The sequence below is a fragment of the Dama dama genome, chromosome 15 (genome assembly GCF_033118175.1).
Source record: "Dama dama isolate Ldn47 chromosome 15, ASM3311817v1, whole genome shotgun sequence".
Classification (NCBI taxonomy): domain Eukaryota; kingdom Metazoa; phylum Chordata; class Mammalia; order Artiodactyla; family Cervidae; genus Dama; species Dama dama.
The window spans coordinates 89,789,745-89,811,827 of record NC_083695.1 but is presented as its reverse complement, the minus strand read 5'-3'; the positions used below and the strand labels follow the sequence as shown (position 1 = coordinate 89,811,827).

The 22,083-nt window shown below is 37.9% G+C and overlaps 1 protein-coding gene across 2 annotated transcripts; it reads left to right on the top strand.

Moving 5' to 3' along the window:
• The first annotated feature begins 648 nt into the window (after positions 1-648).
• On the top strand, positions 649-19,581 carry EEF1AKMT2 (EEF1A lysine methyltransferase 2). 2 transcript variants are annotated; one of them, XM_061162873.1, is made up of 6 exons: positions 649-789; positions 2,278-2,343; positions 2,847-2,961; positions 12,544-12,651; positions 15,145-15,361; positions 19,176-19,581. In XM_061162873.1, the coding sequence occupies exons 1-6, from the start codon at positions 674-676 to the stop codon at positions 19,268-19,270; spliced, it is 717 nt and encodes a 238-aa protein (XP_061018856.1). In that variant the 5' UTR covers positions 649-673; the 3' UTR covers positions 19,271-19,581. The 2 variants fall into 2 exon arrangements, with proteins under 2 accessions (XP_061018856.1, XP_061018857.1); XM_061162874.1 differs by having other exon boundaries at positions 719-789; positions 2,847-2,965.
• The last annotated feature ends 2,502 nt before the right edge of the window (positions 19,582-22,083 follow it).

The window sequence follows — 22,083 nt, the reverse complement described above, 5'->3', positions numbered from 1 at the left end:
TTGACTTCACTTAGAGCTTTCTTCTCACTCAGCTCTCCTGATATCCGTGGTTGGCCTACTTGGGCGGGAGGGAAAGGGTGGGGGTGGGGGACCCTAGGGCATTCATTTCACCTGGCATAAAGTCCACCAATGACGTCAAGTCAGAAGAGGCCAAAATGCTAATTTTCAAGGCAGGATGCCAGCCACAAATGGAATTAGCCTTGGGCAGGAATGCCAAATACTGCGATGGTCCGTCCCACCCATTTCTCAGATATGCCCACGACGTGGAGAGATGAGGTGACCTGTACGTGTGGGTTGTTGAACAGCGTCAGCTTAGTTATCTGGTGTGGCTTCCCCACCGCCGGGCTTTTTCCAAATTGCAATCGCTTGAATAGTTCCTCACAAACAGCCGTCCCCATATCTTAACGTGCGCATAACGCCGGGCACCCAGAAGCAGTGGGTGAGTCTGACGCTGGCTGGAGCGAGGGGGGACGGAGGCGAGGCCTAGCCCCATGCACTCCTGGGCTAGGGTCCGAGGCGGCGTCAGGAGGAGCGCAAGACAGCCGACCCCGCGGGGGCCGGGAGCAGTAGAGAGGGCGGCCTCCCGCCTCCTAGAGGCGCCAGCCCGCCCGTCCGCTCTGCCCGCGCCGCATCTCTATGGCGGCCTCAACGGCCGTCCGGGGCGCGGAGCGCGATGAACGAGGGTGCGGACGGCGGCGGCGGCGGCGGCGCGGAAGGCGCGGCGCGGTCCCTAGGGTGCGGCCGCGGAGGGGATGGCTTTGTCCCGTCTGCGCTGGGAACCCGAGAGCAGTGAGTGTGGCGCGGGGCAGGGGAGGATGAGCGTGGCTGTCTGGCCCGGGCCCGGGGAGCGGGGACGGAGACATGGAGCCCTGACGTGGTGGTGGTGGTGCTGGTGGTGGTGGTGGGGGGGGCGGTCCCGGAAGATGGGGAGAGCCTGAGGGGGGCGTGATGGGTGGAAGCCGTAAGGGCCGCCTTGGGAGAGAATCAGGGGGATCTTAGGGATGGAGTCCGGAGGGCCACACTGTGAACAGACCTTTCAAAGACTTTGACGTCTAAGGGCCCCGTGGGGATGCGGGGCGGGCCTTAAAGCTCCTGGGTAGGCTTTTTTAGGGGATCTTAAGCTTTTGGGGGTAGGCTCGAGGAAAGGGTGGTGGTGGAGAAGACTCTTGAGAGTCCCTTGGACAGCAAGGAGATCCAACCAGTCCATCCTAAAGGAAATCAGTCCTCAATATTCATTGGAAGGACTGAGGCTGAAACTCCAATACTTTGGCCACCTGTTGCTAATAACTGACTAACTGGAAAAGACCCTGATGCTGGGAAAGATTGAGGGTAGGAGGAGAAGGGGACGACAGAGGATGAGATGGCTGGATGGCATCACCGACTCAATGGACATGAGTTTGAGCCACCTCTGGGAATTGGTGATGGACAGGGACGCCTGGTGTGCTGCGGTTCATGGGGTCGCAAAGAGTTGGACACGACTGAGCGACTGAACTGAAGAAAGGGAAAGAGCGTGGGTCTGACAAGTAGGGCTGGTGGGCAAGGGTAGGAGGCTGGGCGACAACTGCCCGGCTAGGGACCTGAGAAGGTTCAGTGGAGGAGGGCAGGGATGTGGAAGCTGGGAAGGTTGGAATCGAGGATGGTCTAAGGAGGAAGCGAGGAGACAGTGGGCATCTTGGGGTAGGAGAAAGCGATCTGACCCAAGCTCAGTAATCATTTAGTGGGTTAGTAGATGGATGAATGAGTGACCCTGGGGAAAGGTAAGGATGAGAGGCAACTGGGAGGGACACCAGGGATTCTAGAGACAGGAAGTAGGAAGAGGCGGCCGTCTATGGGGGAGGAGTCCTTAAAAGGAGTAAGAGTAAGTTTTAAACTTAAAGCTAACTTTTAAGCGGAGCTTATCTTTGATGCATTCCATTGTGAGTAATCACCTCACTGGTAGAAAATTCTCGTATCTCTACACCTGAGACTGAAATGTACTGTAATGACACTGCCTGTACAGTTTTGGACTTGTGTTTGGGACTTACGGATCCTTGGACGGATACTCTTTTGTATTTTTTAAGCTAAATCACCGTTTTTAGTGTTAGGCATTGTTGTAAGTGCTTTGCATGTATACATTTAAACAGGAGGATGTTAAGAGATTGAGCGATGTGCACATGTCAACACTAATAATGTTTTAAATTTCTGTCATAACTATCCCAGTAATGTATGAGAAATATACATTGAATTCATAATACAGTTTAATTCAATAGTTTGCATTGCATTTGATTATTTATATAGTTGGGATGCTGTCTATAAGAGAGAACTGCAAACTTTCCAAGAATACGGAGATACAGGAGAAATCTGGTGAGTCAGAAAAAGTACTGGGATTATGATCCAGAAGGTTATGTTGGTGTGTGCGTGTATCTTTTAAGTGCTTATCCCAGAGAAAGTAAAAATCTTGGGAACCTTGGACTGAGTCTGGCTTAAATGGGTAGATTTAAAGAATCACTCTCTTTTCTTTTTTAATGGTCTGGGTATAAATTTGATGACAGTCTTAGGAAATGACCCTGATTCTATAATTGTCTGTTTTCAGTAACAATGCAGTTTTGAGCCAACAACATGTACAAATGTTAATGCTGATGTAGAGAAATGTTGATAAGTAACATATTGACCTTATCCATTCTGTTCTATTCTTGGGGGTGTTTTCTGCTTAATAATAGAGATGAAGATTAAGTTTACAGATAGTATTTCTTTAAAAAAAAAACCTTAATTGAGCATATTGAATAAGCTGTGTAGGTGGGATATAGCTGTAACCTTTGTTCTCTAGCCCTTGGTAGTTTGACTGACTGATTTTCTCTTTCTAATAGGTTTGGAGAAGAGAGTATGACTCGACTAATAAGGTGGATGCAGAAACATAAGATTCCATTGGATGCTTCAGTGCTTGATATTGGAACTGGAAATGGTGTTTTCCTGGTTGAACTTGTTGGTACTATTAATATTCATGTGTTAGAGCCAAATTTAACAATGAAATTAGGAAAAAAAATCTTGCAACTAGGGATACTAGCAGTCTAACTCTAAAGTAGGAAAGCTGTCATGCCACGTAGTCTGAGAGTCACATAGTATGAAACGAGACTGAGTGGGTTGTGAGAGAGCACTAAATGAGGATCTGGGGGATCCGAGTTCTAGTCTTGGTCCTTGCTATGGTCTCGACCTTGAACAAGCTCTTTTTTTCTTTTCTCAGCTTTAGTTCTTTCTTAAAGATTTTACCTAGGGGATCTCTATGGGTTTCTTCTAGCTCAAAACTATGGAAATCTGTATGTATTGCAATATAAAAGGAAGATGATATTTTGCACTTCCAGTAGAACATGTATCCCTCTTCTCAGGTGAGCACATGGTTTGAAGGGTGTTTTGCATATGGTTTGAAAAGAGCATTTTGTCCATGGAACTAAGTTTTGGTGCAGGGTCTGCTCCTAGCTAAACTGTCGCTGTTACATGCCTATAGTGCCAAGTGCTGTGGAGGAAGTGTAAGACAGGCTTCATCTTTGAGTTTTACTGTCTTAGTTTGTAAGGATATATACATAACAGTCAAACATATTAAGTGACTACTACCTGCCAAGCCTTGTGCTCAGCACTGGAAACATGAAAATTTAGACCTTGGTGCTTGAGTTGTTCACAGTACAGTAGAGGATAGACTGACATAGATATAAATAACTAATGCTATAGCTTGGTCTGTGCAATAATATATATGCTGAGTATAGGAAAGAGAGTGATTAAAGGGAGTGATTTGGGGAAGAGGGAAGAGAAAGGGTCTTAGAGGAGCTAATATCCAAGATTGGTGAAAATTGTGTGTTGAGTGTGAGTAGAGTGTAAAGAGGGAGAGAATTTCAAGAAGTGAAAACAGTATCTAAAGGCATGAAGGTTTGAAACAGCATAACATGTTCTGGCCCTCTAAATAATTTGGTAAATTAGATTATAAAGTGTATTGTGGGATAGACAGAACAGAGGATTAGATTAAAAGTAGGAACCATATCATATGCCATGCATAACAGCTTGGATTTTGCTTTTAGGCTATGGGGAGCCATTCAAATGTTTGAAGCCATGAAATATGATTAGAAAAATTTGTAATAATTTTTTTGAAACGTTGGGGTGTCGCATATGTACATTAAAGTGTGCAAACCAAACGAGTATGACTCAGTGCATTATCACAGTGAATAGATCTATCACGCTAATCAAGATGTAGAATATTACAGACTCTAGAAACCCCCCCTTGAATTCCCTACTAATCCTCTCAGAGTTATTCCTCCTCCTCTCTCAAGGTTATCACAGCATAGACTAATTTGCCTATTTTGGACATATAAATGCAAGTCTTCGGTGTGTTCTTTCCAGTGTCTTTCGCTCAGCAGTCTGTGAGAGTCACTCAACTTGTTGCTCATAGTAGTTCATTCATTTTTGTTGCTGTACATGATTATTTGTATGATTATATCACAGTTTTACTTATTCATTCTGTTGTTTACCTGTGGATTCTTTGGATTTTAGTAGCTTACATGTAGAGGCTAATGATTTATCCTTCGAGACTGATAATTTAACTATAGGTTCTTTTACAGACTGAAAGACTAACACACACACACATATATAATTGTGTAAACTTTAAATAATGGTAGTTTTAATCTTTCCTTTCCAATCTTTTGTAATTTTTCCCCCTTGTTACACTGGTTGGGATCTTTGGGAGAATATAAAAAATTAGTTGTGACAGAAGACATCCTTGTCTTTTTTTGCCCCTTTCAGAGAATACATTTGGTGTTTCACTGTTAGGTATGATGTATCTTATAAGTTAGTTTTGTATATAACTCTGTTATCAGACCAAAGCTTCCTCCTATTTCTCCTTTGCTAAGTATGTGTGTGTGTTGTTATTGTTTAAATGTTTTTCCTGTATCTATTGAGATAATCATGTGAATTTTTTCCTTTATTCTGTTCAGTTTAAATGCATTTAGGGAATAAATCCAACTGATATATAATAGATCAGTTTGAGAAGGATTTGCATCTTTATAATGTTGAGTCTCTGAATCCATGAACATGATGAATTCGTCCATTTATTTAGTTCTTAATTTTCTCTCAGTAGTATTTTGTTGTTTTTTCTGTATAAATCTTGTATATTTTTCCTTGATTGATTCCTAGATTTTTTGTTGTTGTAATTGCTATTGTTACACTTTTAAAATTTCATTTTCTAATAGTTTATTGCTATTACGTATAAGTACAACAGATTTTTATATTGATCTTGTATCCAGTGATTCATACATTCATTCCAATAGTTGGTTTATAGATTCTTTTTTAAAATTTAAAAAAATTTAAACTTTTTATTTTATATTGGAGTAAAGTTTCAGGTGTACAGCAGAGTGATTCAGTTATGCCTGTACATGTATGTATTTTTCAAATTCTTTTCCCATTTAGGTTGTTACATAATATTGAGTAGAGTTTCCATAGGGATACAGTAGGTCCTATAGATTCTTTTGTATTTCCCATAAAGACTGTAATGTCATGTGTAAACAATAGTGGTATTTCTTCTGTTCCATTCTTAATATTTTATTTATTAAAATGCTGTGAGTTCTTCAGGTCATCGTTGAATAGAAATCATGAAGGCAGATAGCCCTCTAACACTGCCTGTTGTAAGAGGAAAGCGTCTAATATTTCACTGTTAAATATGATGTTCAATTCAGTTCAGTCACTCAGGCGTGTCCGACTCTTTGCGACCCCATGAACCATAGCACGCCAGGCCTCCCTGTCCATCACCAACTCATGGAGTTTACCCAAACTCATGTCCAGTGAGTCAGTGATGCCATCCAACCATCTCATCCTCTGTTGTCCCCTTCTCCTCCCGCCCTCAATCTTTCCCAGCATCAGGGTCTTTTCCAGTTAGTCAGTTATTAGCAACATGTGGCCAAAGTATTAACGTTTCAGCTTCAACATCATTCCTTCCAATGAACACCCAGGTCTGATCTCCTTTAGGATGGACTGGTTGGATCTCCTGGCAGTCCAAGGGACTCTCAAGAGTCTTTTCCAACACCACAGTTCAAAAGCATCAATTCTTCAGCACTCAGCTTTCTTTATAGTTCAACTCTCACATCCATACATGACCACTGGAAAAACTATAGCGTTGACTAGATGGACCTTTGTTGACAAAGTAATGTCTCTGCTTTTTAGTATGCTGTCTAGGTTGGTCATAACTTTACTTCCAAGGAGTAAGTGTCTTTTAATTTCATGGCTCCAATCACCAAATACAGTGATTTTGGAGCCCCCAAAAATAAAGTCTCTCACTGTTTCCCCATCTATTTGCCATGAAGTGATGGGGCCAGATGCCATGATATTAGTTTTCTGAATGTTGAGCTTTAAGCCAACTTTTTCACTCTCCTCTTTCACTTTCATCAAGAGGCTCTTTAGTTCCTCTTCACTTTATGCCATAAGGGTGGTGTCATCTGCATATCTGAGGTTATTGATATTTCTCCCGGCTGTCTTGATTCCAGCTTGTGCTTCTTCCAGCCCAGCATTTCTCATGAGGTACTCTGCATATAAGTTAAATAATCAGGATGACAGTATACAGCCTTGACGTACTCCTTTTCCTATTTGGAACCAGTCTGTTGGTCCATGTCCAGTTCTAACTGTTGCTTCCTCACCTGCATACAGGTTTCTCAAGAGGCAGGTCAGGTGGTCTGGTATTCCCATCTCCTTCAGAATTTTCCACAGTTCGTTGTGATCCACACAGTCAAAGGCTTTGGCGTAGTCAATAAAGCAGAAATAGATGTTTTTCTGGAATTCTCTTGCTTTTTTGATGATCCAGTGGATATTGGCAATTTGATCTCTGGTTCCTCTGCCTTTTCTAAAACCAGCTTAAACATTTGGCAGTTCACAGTTCACGTATTGCTGAAGCCTGGCTTGGAGAATTTTGGGCATTACTTTACTAGCGTGTGAGATGAGTGCAATTGTGTGGCAGTTTGAGCATTCTTTGGGATTGGAATAAAAACTTGACCTTTTCCAGTCCTGTGGCCGCTGCTGAGTTTTCCAAATTTGCTGACATATTGAGTACAGCACTTTCACAGCATCATCTCCAGGTGTTTCTTGACTTCCTACTTTTGCATTCCAGTCCCCTATAATGAAAAGGACATCATTTTTGGGTGTTAGTTCTAGAAGGTCTTGTAGGTCTTCACAGAACCGTTCAACTTCAGCTTCTTCAGCGTTACTGGTTGGGGCATAGACTTGATTACCGGGATATTGAGTGGTTTGCTTTGGAAAGGAACAGAGATCATTCTGTCGTTTTTGAGATTGCATCCAAGTACTGCATTTGGGACTCTCTTGTTGACTATGATGGCTACTCCATTTCTTCTAAGGGATTCCTGTGCACAGTAGTAGATATCATGGCCATCTGAGTTAAATTCACCCATTCCAGTCCATCTTAGTTCACTGATTTCTAGAATGTCAATGTTTACTCTTGCCATCTTCTGTTTGACCACTTCCAATTTGCCTTTAGGTCTGCCATTTTTATTATTTTTTTCTCTTTGTTACCTCTGTTTTTCATTCTTCCTTTCTGCTTCCCTGCTTATTTTGGTTAATTTGACAATTTTTTAGTATTCCATTTTAATTAGATATATCTATGTAAATGTGTCTGTATTGTTTCTTTAGTGGTTGCTCTAAGGATTTGACTATATCTCTGGCTTTTTTAGTGGTTGCTGTGGGTTGGGAAGATCCCCTGGGGAAGGAAATGGCAACCCATGCCAGTATTCTTGCCTGAGAAATCCCGTGGAGAAAGAAGCCTGGCACGCTGCAGTCCATGAGATTGCAAAAGAATCAGTCACGACTTAGTGACTAAACAATATTTAATATGTTTGGAGCTTTTTTAGTACAGATTATAATATACATTATTTACACAATCTTCTTAGAATCAGTGTTTTACTGTTTCAAGTGGAATGTGGAAAACCTTACAACATTTGAGTTTTTTAATCTTCCCTCCTTTATATTGTAGTTGTGTTAAATATTATCGTTATATATGTTGAAAATCCTTTTGGATAATACTGTTATTATTCTTTGTATTCTCCTTTCAAAGGAGAATAGTAGTTAGTAGTAGTTAAGTAAGTAAGGATACTTTTGCAGTTTTTTCTTCATTCCTGATCTTCTGAGTGTGTATATTTGTTTGTTCTGGTATTAATATTGTTTACTTTCTGTCTAAAGAACTTCCTTCAGGGATGATTTTTAGAGTAGCTTTGCTGGCTAGAAACTTTCTTAATGTTCCTTCATCTGAAAATGTCTTCATTTCACATTTATTCCTGAGGGATGTTTTTGCTTAATATAGAATTCTGAATTAATTGTTCTTTCAGCACTTTAAAAATGTTGTGTCACTTCTTTCTGACCTCCATAGCTTGTTTTTTTGGCTGTGCCGGCTGTTCGTTGTGGCCCATGGGATCTTTGATCTTCCTTGTGGCGTGCAAGATCTTTAGTTGCGGTGTGTGGGATCTAGTTCCCTGACCAGGGAGATGAAACCCAGGCCTCCCGCATTGGGAGCATGTAGTGCTAGCCACTGGACCACCAGGGAGGTCCCCGAACCTCCATTGTTTTTTATGAAAAATCTGCAGTTGTCTGAATTGTTGTGTTCCTGTAAGTAATGCATCATTTTTTTGGATGCTTTCAAGATTTTTTCCATTTTCTTTTTGTTTTTAGCAGTTTAATTATGATGTACCGTGGCTTAGATTTCTTTCTGCTTATCCTATTTGGAGTTCACTGATCTTTTTGAATCTAAGAACTTATGTCTTTTGTCAAATTTGGGATGTTTTCAGGCTCTATGTGTTAAAATCTTTTCCCCCCTCAATAACATTCTTTCCTTTTGAGAGTCTGTAACTATCAGTTAGGCCTCTGTATTTATTGTCCCACAGGTCCCTGAAGCGCTGTTCATTTCTTTCCAATTATTTTTCTCTCTGTGGATCAGATTTGATAACTAGCATGATGTGTCTTCAAGTTCATTGACTTTTCTTCTGTCATTTCCATTCTGCTGTTGAGTCCATATTTTGCAGTTGGTTGATAGTCTCCTAAGGCTCTTTTAAATTCTCTGTATATCGTTTGTTTATTTAACTTGGTGATTTATTTGTTGTAGAAGGTAGTTGATTAATCCCAATGATTTTCCATGGTGTGGACTTTCTAATTGCATCTTTTTTTTTTTTTAATTAGAAAATGAATTTATTAGATATAAGGCCAGAGGTTGAAGCCACAAACAAATATGCAACATCACTGTGGGGCAAGGGGGCTTCTTTACTGAAAAGACTTCTGCCACCACTAAGGCTCAGGGCTGGACCACAAATTTCCCCGCTGCCCCCTCCAAGAAGAGCAGTGACGTTGGGGAGTGGGGTGAGGGTGAAGTTGCAGTGAAGAGAGAGGCAGGGTTCTGCTGAGGAGGTTAGGCTTGAGAAGGAAGCAGAGGATACTCAAATTGCTCAGAAGCAGCCGCAGCCAAGCCCCGTGTGGGGCCTCTTAGGACTTCAGCATCTCAGGGAGCACAGTTGCCAGACTCTCCTGGGCCCTGTTGCGGCCCCCACAGGTGCCGATACACTCCTTCTCATTCAGGAAGTTGTTCTGCTTCCTTCTGCATCCGCCGTAAGTAAAGGTCTGGCAGAGCCCGGACACAGTGTTGTAGAAATACCTGGTGAACATGGCCCTGCAGGGACCGGTGTATGGAGGCTGCAGACAGAAGGCAGGGCGCAGGCTGTCCTTGTTGCTGTCGTCACCCTCTGGGGTGCTGGCCACCAGGGTGCCCAGGAGGACCAGAAGGGCTGCGGAGAGGCAGAGCCGGCTCATCTTCGTGGCCTTGCAGGAGGGCTCCTCTAATTGCATCTTTATAGTACCATTTAAACATATTTTTTGTCCCCTCTGTTTTCTGTAGTTTGGAAGTTAGATCCAGAATAAGACTCAGCAAACTATATAGTTTATGAGTCAAATCTAGGATTCCCCTGTTTTTATAACAGGGGATACAGCTATATTAATTTATTTACATCTGTCTATAGTTGTTTCTGTGCTGCAGTAGTAGAGCTGAGCAGGTGTGATGGACTGTGTGAGAGGCCAAGCCTAAAATGTTTATGCTCTGTTCCTTTAAAGAGAAGGTTTGCTTACCTCTGATCCACAGATTTTTATCAAATTCAGTTTTTAAATAAATAAATGTAATAGGTGGTATGTAATGTTTGGTTTCCTGTATTTTTGTGATGCTAATAATCATTGCTCATATTTGGTGCTCTTTGCAGTGATCACCCAGCTTTCTGATGGAGATATGTACGTGTGTGTGTGTGTGTGTGTGTGTGTGTATACACACATACATTTTTTTTGCTGGGTATGTTATTTTAGATTGGCATTTTCCTTTCACTGTTTTCTGGCTTCCATTCTTTGACTTATTGTTAGCTTATCAGTCTTATTGTTAGTCTTTAGAAGGTAATCTGTCATACTGTATCCCCCACCCCACTCCCTGAATGATTGTGAGATTTTTCTGTTTTATATATCAGATATATTATGCTATTTGTATATAATATAAATGATATATTGTGTCAGATATGTATTATACTGTATTATCTTTGTTTTTATCATGCCTTGAGTTTATAGTGCTTCTTGAATCTGTGGTTTCAGATACTTTGTCAGAATTAAGAAATTCTCAGTCATATGTCATTTTCTCTTCTGCCCTATTTTTATTTCCTCCTTTTCTAAGACTCCTATCATATATATTTAGATCTTAATACTCTGTGCCATATTGTATCTTTTATGTTCTTCCCTATTTTTAATTTTCCATCCTTCTGTCATTCTGTGCCTAACAGTGGTATTTTCTTCTGACCTTTCTTCCACTTCAGTATTTTTTGTGTCCAGTCTGCCATCAAGCCCACCCTTGAATTTCTTTATTATTTCATTTTAAATTTCTCTTATTTGTATGGTTCTTTGTTTTTTTTTTTTTTGTATGGTTCTTTGTTATAGGTTTCAGTTCTGTTACAATCCCCCAGATTGTCATTTATTTCAGTGTTTTAAGGATTTGTTTCATTCTTTTTTGTTTTTTGCTTTTGACTGTGGCATGCAGGATCTTAGTTCCCCTATCAGGGCTTCCCCCTGCAGTGGATGTGCAGAGTCTTAACCACTGTACTGATAGGGAAGTTGCATTAAGTATCTGTTTCTGATCATTCTTTTATTTGAATCTCCTTTGGGCCTTTTCCTAATATAAGTTTTTCCCTCTTAGTTTTTGGTCATTTATTATTTCCTTGAATGTCTGCTCATTTCTCACTGAGTGCCAGAAACTGAATGTGAAAAATGTTGGCAATAGTTTGAGAGTGAATGTTCTAGAAACTTAAAATGTCTGTGTATGATTCTTATAAAGTCTAAAGGAAGAGTAAACAAGCATGGAGAAGAAGGAACTGGTTAGAGTCAGTTGATGGAATCATCCTGCATTCTAGGTCTGACAGAGAAGGAAATGGGGGAAACTGGGAGAAAACGAAGCTGTTAAAGAATATGGATTGAGATCACTAAAAAAAATAGGAGGTTGGCATCAAAGAAGGGATATTAGATTCTTTTTTTTTGATATTAGATCTTAAGACTGAAAATAAAAGTGATCAAAGAGAAAAAAAGTGCTCTGTGGAAAATAATTGTTGGGTTGAGTTTAGACTAGGAATCAGTCACGTAGGGTTGAAAAGTCTAGGTAAGTCTTAAATGACTGGTAAAGAGCAGGAAGAGAATTTCAGGCTACACTTTACTTTGCAACTTCTTTTCTTCTTCAGATTTCCTTTGAAATTGCCTTTAGCCTGAATGGTCTGACAATGTTCAGCATAGTTAGGGCTGAAGACCAGAGGCCATCATGCTTTTTCTGCCTTAGGCTTCTCACAACTCGCACCCTTACATGGGTTAATGTGGTTAGTAAACAGCTGGATTGCAGGTTCAGTTTCAAAACTCTTTAGTTCACTGAGCTTTCTTTAACTCTTTGGGGGTATTAATACCTGCCCGGTATACCACAGGTTTTTTGTAAAAGTCTACTGGAATGTGTGAACTATTTTAAAAATGAAAAATATTGTACAAATGGAAGGTGGTTAATAATCACATGGTTGGTGGAGAATTATGTGATTTATAATTGCACTCAAGGAAAAATTTTAAAAGCAAAGACTTATTACATATGCATTTAATTTATTCATGTAACTTAATTGTGTTAAGAAAAATTTATGATAGATTTATGTGTGAATTGGAGCATATCAGCATTGGAAATTAATACTGCCTTTTTCTGCTTTAGGACAGAAATATACATATATTCTCATTGTCTTTGAGAAAATGAATTTCTTTTGAAAAATCAAATATGGTAAAAGCAAATAAATTGTCACATTATATGAATTTAAACTTTTAGTTTCTATTTAGATTCTATAATAAAATTTAAACATGTTATACTATTAGAGGGCATATGTCATTTGATATATTGATAGAAAAAAACAGTCTGGGTCCTAACAGAATATTTTAACTCATAGGTAAAACAGTATTTAAAATTTTAGAAAACTAAAGTATAAAATTATCTGTCTCCAGGCAAAATTTGGTTTCTCTGATGTTACTGGAATTGATTACTCTCCGTCTGCAATACAGCTTTCTGGAAGTATTATAGAAAAAGAAGGTTTATCTAACATTAAGTTGAAGGTAACTATTATTTATATTGCTGTCATTGTTATTTTTATTTATAAAAAGTTGTAAAGTTTAAATGTTTCTGATGTGTTTTAATTTTCTGATATCCTTAAACTCATAAATTAAGGATCAATCATAAATAATCCAAAATGATAACTTTTTAAGTAACATTATTAAAATTTTCAGTCTAGTCAGTTTGGGGAAGTTATTTTCTTCTCTTCCTCTTGTGTTCAAGTATGTTTATTTTGCCTTTCTGTCTCTCTTTTTTTTGCAAATACACACGAATAATAGCTAACTTTGGATTAACCAGATCAAAAATTTGTAAATGCATAAAGTGGTATAATGCCCCAAAGATTACTTATTTTGCCCTCTGATCTGTGAGGAGATGATGCCACTTGCATTTACATTTTTATCACAGGCTTCTCCTCTGAACTCTAGAATTATAGAAATGCTGCATATTCTATAGTTCCACTTAGATAGCTAATAGCCTATTAATTAGTCCAAAATGAAACTCTTGGTTTCTCCCTTAGCCTTCCCACTCATTCCGATCCCCATCCCATTCTTTCCTTTTTATTTAATAGCCAGGAATTCCCTGGGGGTCCAGTGGTTAGGACTTAGTACTCTTCTGGGTTCAGTCCCTGATTGGGAAACTCAGATCTCAAAAGCTGTGAGGTGCTGCTGAAAAAATAATCCTAGAACCAATTTTGTTGGTTTTATCTTTAGAATAGTTGAGAAAATGTGTCATTCCTTGATATTTCCACTGCTGCTTCCTAGATCCAAGCCACCATCAGCAACCTCTTACTTAGCCTTCCCATTTCCACTCTTGCCACTCTGCTGTCCGTTACCACAGGGCATCCAGAGTTATTTTATATATATATATAATTAAATTTATTTTATTTTTAATTGAAGGATAATTGCTTTACAATATTGTGTTGGTTTCTGCCAGACATCAGCATGAATCAACCCTAGGCCACCACTCTAGGTTGTTACAGAGCCCCAGTTCTGAGTTATTTTTATTAAATGTAAATCAGCCTCCAAGCACTTCCCCATTGCATTTAGAATGGAATCTGAACCCCCACCCAGCCTTACAGAGCCCCTTGGTTTACCCCTTTCCTTCTTTATCACCAATACTCTAGTCACTCTGACTTTCTTTCTGCTCCTGGTATGTTTCAGCCTTTTTTTCCTCCAGTCTTTATTCCTGCTGCTCTCTGCCTAGAATGTTCTTGCCCCAGATGTTAGTTTGTTTGGCTCATTCTCATCATTCTGATCTCTTCTCAAATATCACCTTCTTAAAAAGGTCTTGCCTGCTACTTTTTCAAAACATTTTTCTTCCTAATCACTCACTGTCTTTATTTTTTCTCTTCATAGCACTTTATCTGAAATAATTTGGTTAACTTATTTATTGTTTGTCTCGTCTTTTAGAGAATATGAGATATATTCTCATACAGAGATCTTTTGAATTGTTTGCAGTTATAGTCCCAGGGCCTGAAATGTTCCTATATGTCATAGGTGTCTATGAACTATTTGTTGTATACATGAATAATTTTATACAGGCATTTAGGATAGAGACTTGTCCAGACTTGACTCTTACGAGTGGTAGTCATTATTTTGCCTCAGGTGTAATGATGTGGGGTGGGAGTGGGAAACCTATGTTTGAGTGTATGAAAACATACAATACACATTTTAAAATCAAACAATAACGAAGTTTTAGATAATACACCATTTATAATTATTTTGTTAAGTTTATATGAATAATCACAAACTAACTGCTTAATTTTTCAAAGTAGCTTTTCAGGATTAATTTTGTTGGCAAATTATTTTGAATACTTTATGAAATTGAGGCAGATCACTATTCCAGATGCTTCTGAAGTATCAGTAAGTTATTGAAAATGAATGAGATGAATGATACATGACTTTCAAAATCTGAAATGTGTGATATTTGAAAAGTTAGGTAATTGCAGTTTAAACAGTCCTTTAATTTCTTAAGCTTTGTACTATTTGTTGTAGTTGTTTTGTAAGCTGCTGAGTCAAGGCAATACATCTTTTGATTTACCATGTTTACTTCAGGACAGACAACTAGTAATATCAGCTAAAAATCATCATATTTCCAGTGACCTATTTGAGTTTGAGATTTTTTTTTTTTGTCATTTTAAAAAATATGTCAAATATTCTGCTTTTCAACAAAATAACTTTTTCATAAACTAGGCTTGTGACCTCCATTATGTGCTGGTATTATTAGGCAGTACACCTGGCTTTGATTTGTTTCCAAATTTGTAGAGATTTGGAATGTCCAGGAAACACTGTCAGTCTTGCTTACTAATCTTAGCTTTAATGATATTGGAATGAAGCACATAAAAGTTAGCTGTAAAGTTGAAAATATGTTTATTATATGTAAAATGCCATTGTAATTAATTGCTCCTTTTATCTATCACTTTTTACAAATTGTTACTTAAATTCAGTAAAGATTGTGTGTGGATTGTTTCACATAGACATTGATTTTTAATATAGGTAGAAGACTTTTTGAACCCTTCCACAAAGTTGTCTGGATTTCATATTTGTATTGACAAAGGGACTTTTGATGCCATAAGCCTTAATCCTGACAATGCAATTGAGAAGAGGAAACAGTATGTGAAATCTCTCTCCAGAGTATTGAAAGTGAAAGGCTTTTTTCTAATAACCTCATGTAATTGGACCAAGGAAGAGTTGCTAGATGAATTCAGTGAAGGTAAATGGCTGTATATTGTTTAAATGTGTTCTTACCTCATGTTGAATGCACTCAAATAGGTTTTTTTCTTGGTGTTACATTGTTTTACTTTTCTGTTTGTGGGAGTTGCCTGCTTTTCTTCTTTGTTAATAACCATGGCAGTACTTTTAACTGTATATTCAAAGAACAAAGAAATAATATTGGTTGAGATCCAGAGTCCTTTGTAAAATTTTCCAAGAAAATCTGGCAGTTAAGTACTAAAATTTATGAGTCTGTAAAAAGTCTTTATTTAAGCTGTATAATCTCTTAATATTTAGAGAATCAAAACAAAGAAAGCACATATATTGTGCTTCTGAATTCAGTGCACTGATACACCAGTAATTAGTAATAATAGTCATAATGCAGGTGGTATTAGTGTTTTTAAAGTCTTATATGGTGAGAGTTTCAATTCTGTGGATGCTAGTGGTCATTTGGGTGTATAGGATTTTTCTTCTTGTTTTCAGTGTATATATATATTTTTTGACATTGCATGGAAGCAAAACATAGGCATTTAGAAGAATTACTGCATATTAATTCTTGAGGAAATCTCTACTTTTTTGCAAGATTTTGGTGCCAAGATAGGAACTTTTTTTTTTTCCCCCCGATTAGCAAAGTATAATTAGTACTGTGTCTACTAAATGGGAATCTTGTGAGAATCTTTAATCCATACGCAAATACTTTGAGCTTTGGCAGACTGTTCCTTGCATGGTTGAAGGATTATTTCACCTGTCACTTACTCATGCAGTACACAGGCCTTTCCGGAAAGTACCTTGAGACTTTATAGCTAGATGGTTGCTTGTTTTTTCCTTACACTCCATTTCAGGTTAGTATTAAGGTTTTTTTTTTTTTAAGGAATGGGAAGAATTTTCAGGATGGAGTATGAATAAGTGACATGGTTCTAAATTTGTGGTTAAATTTTGAATTTCAGTTGTCACAAGCTAACGGGAAATGGATTTATAACTATATTGCATGTGCTTCATCTCAGAGTTTGTTTTCTTTTTGGTAGTGAGGGAATAGGCAGTAGGAAGGAGAACACTTAACACATGTCCCTCTGTGTGCATTCGACGGCTTTGGCAGGTTATCCAGTGTAAAACTCGAAGTGTTTGAGGCTTGAAATGTGAGCTTGAGGCTTCATTACTGCTGCCTCTGGAAAACAAGAATGATGTGATTTATTGTCTTTTATTTCATGTCATTAATTTTATTATCTTCTATGTTAGATTTGTTTCCTGTAGAACTGTTGAGGCCCTGTACCAATACTCTTTTTTCCTGAAGCTTGACAGGTTTAATAAATGCTCAGCATTACACTGTGTAGGGCAAGTTACTTTCCTGGTTTTTAAATACAGGTGTTCTCTTTTACCCTTGAAACCACCAGACAAAAACATATTTGTCTGTCTCTGATAATGAGGAACAGACTTTAGCCTGGTAAAGAGTGCTTAAAAATCTGTCTCTGAGAACCACTAAGTAAATTCTTTAGCTTATGTTCGGTTTCAGAACTTAATGCAGAATTTAAATAAGCGAAATGCTGCCACAGGAAATGTTAAAGAAATAATTATATACACTGAAAACATTTTTCTTCTCTTAGAAAATGGTTTTTGGAGTTAGACACAGGACACTGCCATGCGTCGCTGCCGATGGGCTTCTCACTGGGGTTTAAGATTGGCTTCTGTGGTCCCTTTTGCACAGAATAAAGCTTGTTTCACTAATTTTTTCAGGTTCTTTGCTTCTTTCCTAATTTGAAATGTAAATGTTCGTAAATCTGTTGAAATGAAATTTTCCTTTATAGCCCTATTATATAAATATTTGGTGGTGGTATTTGTTTTGGTTAAGATTGCTTAATCATTTGCCAGACACTAGGATATTTTAATTTGATGTCCAAGGAACTTGACTTTCTTACAGCTAGGGAGTTAAAACTCGGAAACCTATCTTACAACAAAAATAACCCAGATTCATTATGAAAAACATTTGAAAATATCAGTAACCCCAACACATAAATATATAGATTAAAACAATTGCAATTCATTCTCTCTGGTATTCAGCCACTTTTAACACTTTGATGTATTATCTACTGAAGTATAACAGCTTAAATTCTGTAGTGTTAGTCTAGGGAGTTAAAAGATTAGTTTTAGAAAATTGACACAGACAGCTCCATTTTCTTTTGAAAATTTTTTTTATGAAGTATTTGAAACACTTACAAAATTTCAGAAAACAGATAGGGGCGTGTCCACATGTACCCACCACAGTGGCTCCATTTTCTAGCATTAAAATATATTATTTAAAAGGCCTGACCTTCTTTGGGAAACTTTTCTTATGGTTAGGTTTTTTTTTTATAGTTAGTTAGTTATTAGCATTTTAATATCTAGTTACTCATTAAGATTTGGTGACTTTTGGTTAAGAATATGAACTATGAAGAAAAGTATAAAAAACCAATTAATACAATAGTATATATCCTTTTAAACATTTTTTTCTGTTTACAGGAGTTATTTGAGCTTTAGCTCAGGCATGGAAACTTAGAAAATATAGGCATCTCCTTCCCCAAAAGAAAAAAAAGTTCTCCCAAACTTCTAGTCCCATCGTGAGAGGAAACCATGGTAAACTGCCACCCACCCTTATTTGTCTTATTTTTTAAAAACAGAATAATAACACATTAAATTTCTGTTTTGTTTTATAGTTTAGGAGAACACCACATTATCTTATTTTGATCTTCACAAAATCACTGGGAGTTAGGTAAGGTAGTGATACCTATAAACTCCTTGTGTAGAAATTGAGGATTCTGGGTGAGGTAAATTGACCTTAACCTAATAACCTGCCATCTAGTAAGTGGTGGAGGTGGGACTTGAACCAGGATGTTTGAATCCACTTTAAGTGGGGAAAAAAAATCACCCTGCACTACTTTGGCAGTTACTACTTCCTTGTCTTCCCAAGTTGAGTTCAGTTTGGGTCTGGATCTTGGGTTCTGAACTGTTTTTTTTACTGTTGTAAAATATATATGACATAAAATTTACCATTTAGCCATCTTTAAGTTTACAGTTCTGTGGCCTTAAGTACATGGTCATTGATGTGCACCCCTGTCACCCCCATCCATCTTCAGAACTTTGTCATTTTTATTTCATTATTTAACTTTTCTATATTAAAGTGCTTTTATATATCTGTCGTGGATTAACTGAATTATATGTAGAAAGCACTCAAAACAGTACCTGATGCATGGTGAGACCTCAGCACGTGATGAGCTGCCTCCAGCTGGATGCTAAAGGAGGCTGGTGGGGGTGCAGGGTTTGCGTGCTTAATGCTAGCGGCGCGTGTGTGCTTAGTCACTCGGTCCTGTTAAAATCTTTGTGACCCCATGGGCTGTACCCACCAGGCTTCTCTGTCTGTGGGATTTCCCAGCCAAGAACACTGGAGCGGGTTGCCATTTCCTCCTTCAGGGGATCTTCCCAATCCAGGGATTGAACTCGCGTCTCCTGTATCTCCTGTATTGCAAGCAGATTCTTTACCTGCTGAGCCATTGAGGAAGCGCGATGCATAGTTGAAGGGATGATGAAAAGGAAGTGGAGGAAATGAGGGATGGATGGAAAGCTTCTTTTCTCCAGTTTAATTTTGTCTGTTGCTTGTTGATTTCAGTGTTTTGGAGTGTATATACATATACACATAGAGTAGAATTGAAAATCATAAAGTGAAGTTTAGTCACAATTCAGTTTGGAATCATGTAGTTTATGAAAGGTTCAAACGCACTTTGTTAATACAAACATCCCTTCACTGTGGGAGTCAGTCCCTAATGAAAGTGTTTTAACTTTGGCAGGATTTGAACTTTTTGAAGAGCTGCCCACACCCAAGTTCAGCTTTGGAGGCAGATCTGGAAACAGTGTAGCAGCGTTGGTTTTCCAAAAAACATGAGACTTTTCACTGGACAGATTCAGTTAGTGTCTTTTTAAGAAGCTCTACATCAAAGTACATCTGACACAGAAAATGCAAGTGCAAGTAAATGTTTAGTAAGTACACGGGAGGCACATTTCTAGTAGAAATAATGGGTTGGTTAAAAAAAATCATGAGCATGTAAGTGGGTGGGTTTTAGAGATCAACCAAGAATAATTTTAAAATTTTCTTTTGTATTTGAGATGTAAATATTTCTCTTTCAGATTAAAAAAAATAATTCCTGTAACTGCTGAACAGTTAAAACTTTAAAGCAGTAAATTAATTTACAGAAAGCTTGCATCCTTGATTTTTGTGCCTCGGTAAAGGTAAATTGAATATAGCTATTTATGAAGATTTGATCAAGCTATTCCAGGGTCAGAATAATAAGCCAAATGATTTTCTTAATTTTTTATTAGACTATTATAAAATATAATAAGTGTGATATTTGGGGTTGAATGGTGGTTTTTTTTTTAAAAAAAAATGATTTAATATCAGAAAATGTCTCAGCCCTTACGTGTGTAATTAAAGTCAGATAAATGTATCAGTTGATCAAGAAATATTTACTGAACTTTTTTTTTTGGCTGAAGGTTTTCTGTACACCGTGGTGGACAAATAGTATGAGGAAAGACAACTAAGAGACACTGTTATATGCTGGCACTGTGTTTAGTTGTATTATCTTACTGAGTCATTGAATTCCCTCAGTATCTTCTCCAGGCATGTATCACTTATTCCTGTTTCTACACATCAGACAGCTAGTGCAGGATGGAGCCAGGGCTCCTCTCTGGGTCTGCCTCTAAAATCTTGTCTCTAGTAGTTTGCTTCCCAGGTCTAAGTCTCTGCCATTATGGCATTTACAGTTCATTAGGGGAACTAGGACTGGTACACCGAAAATTCTGTCAGAGAAGTTGGGCGGTTATTTTTAGTGGCTCTGCAGCTCCTTGTTAGCGACTGTTGGTTGGTGGACTGTGAGAATAGTGAGTCATCCGTCATTTATTTTCACTGTCTCCCTACTTGTCTTACAAGACTTGCCTAATCAAGAACTGAATTGTGTCATTCTTCTGTCAAAGGTGGTGTAAGTTTTATATATATACATCCTCAGGGCTCTGGGGACAAAGATGTTCTAGTTAGGCACTGATCAGCAAGAGAAACAGTTTATTTATGATCGTTTTTGAAAAAATAAGTTTTATTAATCCTCACTGCCATTTTGTCTTTGGGCTGATGTTTTAATGTTGGCATCATAATACAGGTTTTTAAAAAGTGATAGTGGTTTTTATGATTTGCAGCTTTTGGGTCCTGTTGGGTTATAAAACAAACAGAATTTTTGTTTAGCAAATGCTTTTCCAGTACTGAGCAAGTCTAGCATTACACCCTTTCTCTTTTCATTTTTGTCCGGAGGGAGACAGGGGGAAGAGAAGAGTAGTTTGGTTTAGATCAACATTAATCAATCATTAAGATAACTATCTGCCTTGCACAGGATAACTGAAGACATTTCCATAAACTTTCAACACAAATAACCCTTTTGGAAAAAGCTTTAATTTTTAACATGAAAATAAAATTTTATTATTAAAAATTAAATTTTAATTTTAAGAATATATGTGAAAATTAAAATTAAAAATTTTTAATTAGAAAAATTAAAATATATGTGATTTAAACATGTAAAATTAATTGTGTTGATGTTATAAACTAGACTCGGGATCTTAAACCATAGAAACAGTGTTATATAATTTACTGAGGTGATCTTGTCTTTGTTGTTTTCCACGTTACTATTTCTTGATTTTAAATACTGTATTAATATGTAGGTACTCTTTTAGAATTCTGAGTTGTTAAGTTTATGCTATTGTGAAGCATCAGTGGAGCAAAACAGGCTTTCTGTGAAAACCAGACTAAGACATTGAGTTTGATTCACTGATAGTTGGAGAGCGCCTTTGTTGAAAAGCTCCTTGAGTCACTATTGTTGGGGTGTGTGTGTTCTGTTTGCAGAGATGTAGGATTTTTGGCAGGAGAATCATGGAACTGTTGATAAGGTTAGGAAAGGGGAGTTGTCATCTCTTCTTAGAAGTTTAATCCTGCTGGAAGCCAGCCTCTCGGAGATTGAAATCAGGACAAATGGAAGGTCCAAAGATGCTAACAATAAATTATTAATATTTTCAGATAATACGACACTTTCAAAACCAGGCCAGTAAATGCCCCCAAGTTATTGAAACAAGTCATAAACACATTATTATCAAACTTAGTTTTGATATGTCATACGGATATGTGGGTAATTGCAAAGGAAATCATGCAGTTCTAAAAGGGAGCAGTAGGTTATGTAGTGAATGCTGTTTTATCTGGACAAGAAGTTGGAATTGTAATTTCATTTCATCAAAAGACACCCTTATTTTGAGAAAACTTGTTTGAAATGCAAACGAGATTTCTCTGTGGAGCCTGCACAGAATTGTTGCTTTTCATGATGATGTTATTGCTGCATAACAGTCCACTTCTGTGTGTAGGAAGTGCGTGTGCAAGTCCAAAGGGATTGGAGGCCTGAATGGGTGAGTTACACCAAGTAACAAAGGGAAAGTTTTCAGAACATTTTGTTTTAAGCCAGGTGCACAAGTTAGAGTTGCTTTTTGGGCCTAGCGTTTATGAATCTGAGAATCAAACCTGACACTACTCTTGGCAGCTAGACTAAAGCCATTTTAAAATAAGTACAAACTGTCCTTGAATGATTTTTTTCCCTTTATAGTGGCAGTGTGTTTGCCTTTTCTTCATCTGTGATATGTGTGCAATTTTCTGTTTATTTTGGGGAAGGAGGG